This window comes from Notothenia rossii (genome assembly GCF_949606895.1).
Source record: "Notothenia rossii genome assembly, contig: scaffold_680, whole genome shotgun sequence".
Classification (NCBI taxonomy): domain Eukaryota; kingdom Metazoa; phylum Chordata; class Actinopteri; order Perciformes; family Nototheniidae; genus Notothenia; species Notothenia rossii.
Genome location: NW_027639791.1, coordinates 797 through 10,202, shown reverse-complemented (window position 1 = coordinate 10,202; position 9,406 = coordinate 797). Strand labels below are relative to the sequence as shown.

At 43.1% G+C, this 9,406-nt stretch overlaps 1 protein-coding gene across 1 annotated transcript; it reads left to right on the top strand.

Moving 5' to 3' along the window:
* The first annotated feature begins 587 nt into the window (after positions 1 to 587).
* LOC307027408 (mitochondrial inner membrane m-AAA protease component AFG3L1-like) lies at positions 588 to 9,019 on the top strand. The gene is made up of 6 exons (XM_079695648.1): positions 588 to 827; positions 3,157 to 3,241; positions 5,500 to 5,579; positions 5,666 to 5,815; positions 8,354 to 8,425; positions 8,862 to 9,019. Exons 1-6 carry the CDS (start codon positions 705 to 707, stop codon positions 8,988 to 8,990), a joined length of 639 nt encoding a protein of 212 aa, XP_079551774.1. The 5' UTR covers positions 588 to 704; the 3' UTR covers positions 8,991 to 9,019.
* The last annotated feature ends 387 nt before the right edge of the window (positions 9,020 to 9,406 follow it).

Below are 9,406 nucleotides of genomic sequence, written 5' to 3'. Positions count from 1 at the left end.
TACATGACTTTGGGATCATGATAAACAAGTAATAAGAATATTTTACCATATGCTGTGTGAAATTGAAACCTTGAAACCTTGAAATAGTAATGCATAATTTCCCCTGTAATCACTGTTATTGTCATTATTAATTTGCTAAATACATCAAATCATTAATGTATTAGTTGATCAAATGATCCACAGATACATTAACAATACACATGTGCTGTAATATGATTTTCCAAGTTATTTGTTGCGTTATATCAACATAAACGGGAACAAAAAGTCATCCTATGTTTTTATAACAGAGAAAAAGATCAGTTACATGAGGCTGAAGAAAGCGAGTGAAATCTGTCTCAGCCAATCAGAGGGCATGTCTGTCCCGAGGACCCAGGGCTGGTTTTTCTGATGCCTGAGTGTAATAAGGTGATTTAAAAAAGAAATAAACTTGTTTTTTAATGATTACATTGAAAACATACCTTGTTGTGTAATAAACAGATAATAATTGACTTATTTAGGTTTTAAAATGTATGCATATATTTATTTTTAGGACATTTTCGGACAGGCGTTCGCGAGTTCGCCTCAGAGGGGCTTTACATCATCCTCCCGTTGACATTACTCGCTCTTATTCAATAACACTTCAGCTCGATGGAGTTCACTGAGAGAAATTAGACTAATAATCGTTGTTTTTTGGATATAAAAAGTGCACTCGGTGCTCTGGCAAGATGTCCCAGCTGCTGAGGCTTCTCTCCACGGCCTCCCTGCCTCTCTTCCGGGCAGGAGGAGCCCGGGCTCGGCTGTCTGCGGTGCTCTCTGGACGGCTCTTCTCCAGGAGCTCAGCCGCGACGGTAGGTGAAGGTGGAAGAGCCTGGAGGACTGATCGGATCTAAACAGTGACCTAACTATCAGTATTTAATCTCCTCTTAAACGTTGATTTGTCTTAATATGTCGGTAGATGATGTATCCTTTATGTGTGTGCTCCTGTTGGAAGTTAGCTAGGTTAAAACGTTAGCGTTCATTTGCCCTAATATCTAATAATAATATTGCATTTATAAAGAGCTTTTCCTGGTGCTTACAAACAAGTACAACACAATAACAACACAAGTGCTAAGCTAGGAGGAATAAAGGTGAGGGATTAGTGGATTAGGAGTTGAAGGCAAGAATGAAAAGGTGAGTTTTGAGGGATTGTTTGGCGGATCTGACGTGGCTGGGGAGGGAGATCCAGAGTGAGGGGAGGGGGGGCTGCAGCGAAGGCCCTGTCACCCCAGATCCGGAGCTTTGTCCTGATGGGCTGGAGACAGTAGGTTAACTTCAGCACACCTGAAGCGACGGGTGGGGGTGTGTCGTTGGAGTTTTGGACATATTGAAGTAGTTTTTTTAGAATGAATGGAGGTGATCCATAAAGTATGCTGTTGCAGTAATCCAGTCGGGATGTTATGAAAGCATGGATCAGAGTTTCAGCAGCGATCGATCAGAGGGAGGGTCTGATGCGGGCGATGGTAATGGAAGAGAGCGGTTTTTGTGACCTTGTTGACGTGAGGGAGGAAAGTGAGGATGAGGATGATGCCAAGGTTACGATGTGAGTGGCAATGGAGCCGTCGATGGTATCCACATGTCATCCCCAGATTCAAGATGGAAGCTTCCATTTGACTTAATATCTAGGTTATGTATCAGCGACTCAATCTCCTGTTGGAAGTTATCTAGATAAAAAAACGAAGTGTTAATTTGTCTAAATATCTAGATTATGTATCCTATATTCTCCTGTTGGAAGTTAGCTAGAAAAGCGTTCATTCGTCCGATTATCTAGGTTATGTATCCGATCCCAGTGACTCAATTATCCACATTTCTTCCCCAGATTCAAGATGTAAAGGCTTTCAAGTCATATTCACAGCTGCAGTGTAGACATGGCAATGAAGAACTAAAGTCCCAAGCTCCTCCAACAATGCAACCTAGTTATAAAGGACATACAACAATAAATAAAAAATAAAAAAGATTAGAATTTAAGCGTTGATTTGTGTTAATATCTAGATTATGTATCCTATGTGTCTTCTCCTGTCGGAAGTTAGCTAGATTAAAATGTAATACTTCTCCCACCTCTGCTGACAACATTATCCTCGCTTCACTTTTAGATAACAAACCCTCCACTGTCCTGCTGTCATAGCCTCAGTCTGTGTGTTATGACTGACTTCTGAACCAACCTACCTAATGACAGATACAACCAATCATAAAATCCTTACTACCTCTTTGTACAATGTGCTTAGAGTCATGCAAACATTGGCTCTTTGAATTAATTCATATTTGTCTTAACTTCTCCACGGCTCACAGAGTCTGATGCATTCAGAGATCTCTGTCAGGACTTTTAAATAAATATAACCTTCAGGGCGGGTTTGTTTACCTGGTAGAGGTCTTATGGCGCACTTCCACTGCAGCACGGTTTAAGCGTGCCGCAGTTTTTTGTTGTGTTTCCACTCGGGGTGGTTCCGGCTAGCAGGTACAGTTTCTCAGTTTTTCTGGCTCTCCAAAATCCAGGTTCTTTTCGGGCCAACAACCGATCGCTGGTACCTACAACAAAATGAACATATTTCACCGTGATTTAATTGTAATACACGTTTCAAAATGATGCCGAAGTAACAACATACTGATACCGGTTAGTAAAAACCATGAATTAAAGCTTTGACAAGTCTGCAGACAGACGGCAGGCGAAACAACTTTTAAAATGCGTGTTTTCCGAATGGAGCTTGGCTAAGCTAACGCAGCATATGCTCCGACCGTCCACATTCACAACAACGGCCTACAGACATAAATAAACCAGCGACTGTATTCGCCATGACACAGACAGTCTGTGGTTTGTACTTGTTTCACTTTTGTCTAGTTTCTGAACAGATATGAGGAGCTGTGAGCTCTGAGGGCTAGCAGCTAACGGCTGATGTTGGTTTTCTGTGGTTCACATTGAAGATGACGTCACGGCTCCGCCTACACTGCGTTACTATAGTTACTGCCCCAGCTACTAAACTAATGGAAACGCAGCATAAAGTGAGCCTGGCCTACCAAGGCCTAACTAAGCCGTGCGAGGCCCTGCAGTGGAAATGCGCCATTAAAGACAGTCATATAAATGAGACTTTTCTCAGGTTGGTGTGTTTCTGCGTACTGACAGGGATTGTGTTTGTTTTTCTTCAGAACATCAGTCGGACGCCAGCTAACTTCCTGTCCTGTCGCAGATTCCAGACCCTTCAGAGACGACTGTACTCCACTGAACCTAAAGGTGAGAGTCGTGTGTGTTTACAGCAATAAAGATGATATTATTCTGCTCATCCAGTGGCAGATCAGTATGTAGAGTCTCTACTTTAAAGAGTCCTCTCCTGCTGATGTCCAGGTTTATATCAGTATGTAGAGTCTCTACTTTAAAGAGTCCTCTCCTGCTGATGTTCAGGTGTATATCAGTATGTAGTATCTCTACTTTAAAGAGTCCTCTCCTGCTGATGTTCAGGTTTATATCAGTATGTAGAGTCTCTACTTTAAAGAGTCCTCTCCTGCTGATGTCCAGGTGTATATCAGTATGTAGTGTCTCTACTTTAAAAAGTCCTCTCCTGCTGATGTTCAGGTGTATATCAGTATGTAGTGTCTCTACTTTAAAGAGTCCTCTCCTGCTGATGTCCAGGTTTATATCAGTATGTAGTATCTCTACTTTAAAGAGTCCTCTCCTGCTGATGTTCAGGTTTATATCAGTATGTAGAGTCTCTACTTTAAAGAGTCCTCTCCTGCTGATGTCCAGGTGTATATCAGTATGTAGTGTCTCTACTTTAAAGAGTCCTCTCCTGCTGATGTTCAGGTGTATATCAGTATGTAGTGTCTCTACTTTAAAGAGTCCTCTCCTGCTGATGTTCAGGTGTATATCAGTATGTAGTGTCTCTACTTTAAAGAGTGCTCTCCTGCTGATGTTCAGGTGTATATCAGTATGTAGTGTCTCTACTTTAAAGAGTCCTCTCCTGCTGATGTTCAGGTGTATATCAGTATGTGGTGTCTCTACTTTAAAGAGTCCTCTCCTGCTGATGTTCAGGTGTATATCAGTATGTAGTGTCTCTACTTTAAAGAGTCCTCTCCTGCTGATGTTCAGGTGTATATCAGTATGTAGTGTCTCTACTTTAAAGAGTCCTCTCCTGCTGATGTTCAGGTGTATATCAGTATGTAGTGTCTCTACTTTAAAGAGTCCTCTCCTGCTGATGTTCAGGTGTATATCAGTATGTAGTGTCTCTACTTTAAAGAGTCCTCTCCTGCTGATGTTCAGGTGTATATCAGTATGTAGTGTCTCTACTTTAAAGAGTCCTCTCCTGCTGATGTTCAGGTGTATATCAGTATGTAGTGTCTCTACTTTAAAGAGTCCTCTCCTGCTGATGGTCAGGTGTATATCAGTATGTAGTGTCTCTACTTTAAAGAGTCCTCTCCTGATGATGTTCAGGTGTATATCAGTATGTAGTGTCTCTACTTTAAAGAGTCCTCTCCTGCTGTTGTTCAGGTGTATATCAGTATGTAGTGTCTCTACTTTAAAGAGTCCTCTCCTGCTGATGTTCAGGTGTATATCAGTATGTGGTGTCTCTACTTTAAAGAGTCCTCTCCTGCTGATGTTCAGGTGTATATCAGTATGTAGTGTCTCTACTTTAAAGAGTCCTCTCCTGCTGATGTTCAGGTGTATATCAGTATGTAGTGTCTCTACTTTAAAGAGTCCTCTCCTGCTGATGTTCAGGTGTATATCAGTATGTAGTGTCTCTACTTTAAAGAGTCCTCTCCTGCTGATGTTCAGGTGTATATCAGTATGTAGTGTCTCTACTTTAAAGAGTCCTCTCCTGCTGATGTTCAGGTGCATATCAGTATGTAGTGTCTCTACTGTGACATGTCTCAATGTTTTAATGTTCAAAAAGCTCAGGTTACAGTTAGTTGAGTCTTAAAATATATTATATATAATATAGTGTATATAGTCTACTCTACACTCTACCTTTCAGCAAAGTTTTAGGGATTTAGGCTCAGTCAGCTCAGGGACTGTTTGGTTACTTTAGTTTGGTCAATGAAATAAATGTTTGAACTTTGTAGTAGTTCACTGTAGTTGCTGTCATAAGTCATTTGTAGACTAAGTGGCAAAAGTTTTTTTTTTTACATTTGTACTTTGTAGAGAAATGTAGACACAAGTTGGAAGGGAGCACAATAAACCTGACGAGTTTGAATTTCAGTTGATTATGAGTTTATTTTCAATTGATAATTAGCTCACAATAAGTTCACTTTAGTTACTCACACAACTTGACACAAGCCATGGGTTCAGGTCCGGACTTATAAGTCTGGACCTGAACCTGAACCTTTGGACTTGAGTCCGGACCTGAACCTGAATGTGAGTCCAGGTACGCAGCACTAGTTGTTATAAGGCAGTTTAATGGCAGAAAGATATGGTATCTGAGCAGGACTGACACTGTAATGAAAAAGCTGGTTTGTTCGTTTAATCTAAGAATCATGTTTGTGTTTCATATGGAAAAGGAGGAGCGACAGGAGGAGGAGGACGATCATCAGGTGGAGGGAAGAAAGGAGTGAATGACTGGTTGAGCCGACTACAAAAGGTTCGTCAAACTTCTAAAATAAATTCCCTTTAATGCTTAGAGAACAAATATAGCCGTGAGTAACCTGTGTGTCTCTGGCTCTTCAGGGCGACTTCCCCTGGGATGAGAAGGATTTCCGGTACATCGCGATCGCCGTGGCGGGGGTCAGCTCCGCTCTGCTGTATTATTACTTCAGAGACACGGGGAAAGAGATCAGCTGGAAGGACTTCATCCACCGCTACGTGGGCCGAGGAATGGTGAGCAGAGATGATGTATTTCTGTGTTAGACCCTGAAGGCAGCATCCTCCTGGTTTCAAACACACGTTTATCATACTTACACGCAGCGTTTCCCGCCAGGGGGCCGTCTTTTGAAGCCCTTATTCAGCTTGGGACGCCCTGAACTCGAGCCGAGGGCGTCCAAATAAATAAATAATTCCAGAGAAGATCAAGAGTTTTTATCTCTTGAAATGACGAAAAGGAAAAAGGACAAGGACATCCCTCTGTTGGAGGGGCAAAGAAGTATGGTGGGATTCTTTTCGCCGCCAGCAAAGCGTGTTCCTGTTACGGAAAGTGTACTGCCGGCAAGCCTTGACGGGGGGTGCTATTGGATCTACATGGTCACATGACTTCACGTCGCCACCGCTAAGCTAAAGGTGGCTAATGTTGGGCTACAAAGGAACTGCATGGTCACATGACTTCACGTCACCACCGCTAAGCTAAAGGAGGCTAATGTTGGGCTATAAAGGAACTACAGCACGGTGACATGACTTCTCGTCACCACCGCTAAGCTAAAGGAGGCTAATGTTGGGCTATAAAGGAACTACATGGTCACATGACTTCACGTCACCACTGCTAAGCTAACGGTGGCTAATGTTGGGCTATAAAGGAACTAAAACACGGTCACATGACTTCACGTCACCACCGCTAAGCTAAAGGTGGCTAATGTTGGGCTACAAAGGAACTGCATGGTCACATGACTTCACGTCACCACCGCTAAGCTAAAGGAGGCTAATGTTGGGCTATAAAGGAACTACAGCACGGTCACATGACTTCACGTCACCACCGCTAAGCTAAAGGAGGCTAATGTTGGGCTATAAAGGAACTACAGCACGGTCACATGACTTCACGTCACCACCGCTAAGCTAAAGGAGGCTAATGTTGGGCTATAAAGGAACTACAGCACGGTCACATGACTTCACGTCACTACCGCTAAGCTAAAGGAGGCTAATGTTGGGCTATAAAGGAACTACAGCACGGTCACATGACTTCACGTCACCACCGCTAAGCTAAAGGAGGCTAATGTTGGGCTATAAAGGAACTACAGCACGGTCACATGACTTCACGTCACTACCGCTAAGCTAAAGGAGGCTAATGTTGGGCTATAAAGGAACTGCACGGTCACATGACTTCACGTCCCCACTGCTAAGCTAAAGGAGGCTAATGTTGGGCTATAAAGGAACTACAGCACGGTCACATGACTTCACGTCACCACCGCTAAGCTAAAGGAGGCTAATGTTGGGCTATAAAGGAACTACAGCACGGTCACATGACTTCACCTCACCACCGCTAAGCTAAAGGTGGCTAATGTTGGGCTATAAAGGAACTAAAACACGGTCACATGACTTCACGTCACCACTGCTAAGCTAAAGGAGGCTAATGTTGGGCTATAAAGGAACTACAGCACGGTCACATGACTTCACGTCACCACCGCTAAGCTAAAGGAGGCTAATGTTGGGCTATAAAGGAACTACAGCACGGTCACATGACTTCACGTCACTACCGCTAAGCTAAAGGAGGCTAATGTTGGGCTATAAAGGAACTACAGCACGGTCACATGACTTCACGTCACCACCGCTAAGCTAAAGGAGGCTAATCTTGGGCTATAAAGGAACTACAGCACGGTCACATGACTTCACGTCACCACCGCTAAGCTAAAGGAGGCTAATGTTGGGCTATAAAGGAACTACAGCACGGTCACATGACTTCACGTCACTACCGCTAAGCTAAAGGAGGCTAATGTTGGGCTATAAAGGAACTACAGCACGCTCACATGACTTCACGTCACCACCGCTAAGCTAAATGAGGCTAATGTTGGGCTATAAAGGAACTACAGCACGGTCACATGACTTCACGTCACCACCGCTAAGCTAAAGGAGGCTAATGTTGGGCTATAAAGGAACTACAGCACGGTCACATGACTTCACGTCACCACCGCTAAGCTAAAGGAGGCTAATCTTGGGCTATAAAGGAACTACAGCACGGTCATATGACTTCACGTCACCACCGCTAAGCTAAAGGAGGCTAATGTTGGGCTATAAAGGAACTACAGCACGGTCACATGACTTCACGTCACCACCGCTAAGCTAAAGGAGGCTAATGTTGGGCTATAAAGGAACTACAGCACGGTCACATGACTTCACGTCACCACCGCTAAGCTAAAGGAGGCTAATGTTGGGCTATAAAGGAACTACAGCACGGTCACATGACTTCACGTCACCACCGCTAAGCTAAAGGAGGCTAATGTTGGGCTATAAAGGAACTACAGCACGGTCACATGACTTCACGTCACCACCGCTAAGCTAAAGGAGGCTAATGTTGGGCATGATGACGTTTAGTCGTCTCATTTAGACACTTGTTAGCAACCGCCATATTTAAATTCACCAGTGGGGTATTTGCTGACGTATTGTATGTCGTAGAACAAAACGTTAAAATCTCTCCAGCTCGTGTTAACCATAGACCTTATTTTGACCCGTTCAAAAAATAAATCATTGACTAAATGTTTTTTTTCTGGTCAGGTGGAGCGGTTAGAGGTCGTCAACAAACAATATGTCCGAGTCATCCTGGCGCCGGGGGCCGAGGCCGATGCGGTGAGTTGAATCGTACAAATTGTGTAAAGCCAGCATTTTTTGAGTATATTTTGGGTTAACTTGACTTTATTATGCCATCCATACTTTATGTAATGTTAACATTCTGATAATGGAACCAACAAAAAGCTCATCTTGTCATTCTGTGGATGTTATTTATTACTCTTGAACATACTTTTATATAAGAAAAATATTAGCGACAATGCAGTATACATTTTAGTTTTTTAAAACTGAACGAGTGTGGGGTGATCTAGATCTTATTGTAAATTGTTTACCTTTTTATTATTATTTTGTATGCTTGTTACGTAACATTAAGCTGGCTCTTTTTCTGCTGTAACGATGTACATTTCCCGTCTGTGGGACGAATAAAGGTATTCTGATAGGACTTTATTCTCAATACGTTTTTTCTAAAGTGTGTGATATGTCATGTGACCTGCAGAGCTACGTGTGGTTCAACATAGGGAGCGTGGACACGTTTGAGAGGAACCTGGAGGCGGCGCAGATGGAGCTGAATCTGGAGCCGTCGCACCGCCCGTCCGTCGTCTACAGCACGGAGAGCGACGGGTGAGAAAACACGCTAAAAACATGTGTACTCGTTCATAGGGCATTAAAGAGGCCCTGCTCTGCCTTTTGTATTCTACCTTTATCTGTCCCCACCGCTAAGCTAAAAGTGGCTAATGTTGATGACGTTTATTCTACTCATTTAGACGCTTGTTAGCAACCTTCCTATTTAAATTCACCAGTGGGGTATTTACTGACGTATTATGTCGTAGAACAAAACGTTAAGCCCGGTGCCCCCCGCCGGCAACATCTTGCAAGAAGCAGCGTCTGAGGGCTTCTTAACATTTAACAAACTATGAATGTGTTGTACCCACTTAACGGGAAGAAACTCAGCTACCTGACGATATGAACCATTTTTACCGAAACAAAACACAAGTCTAACGCCGAGCCTCTGAATTAGCACTAAGCGAAAAAATGCTAAAG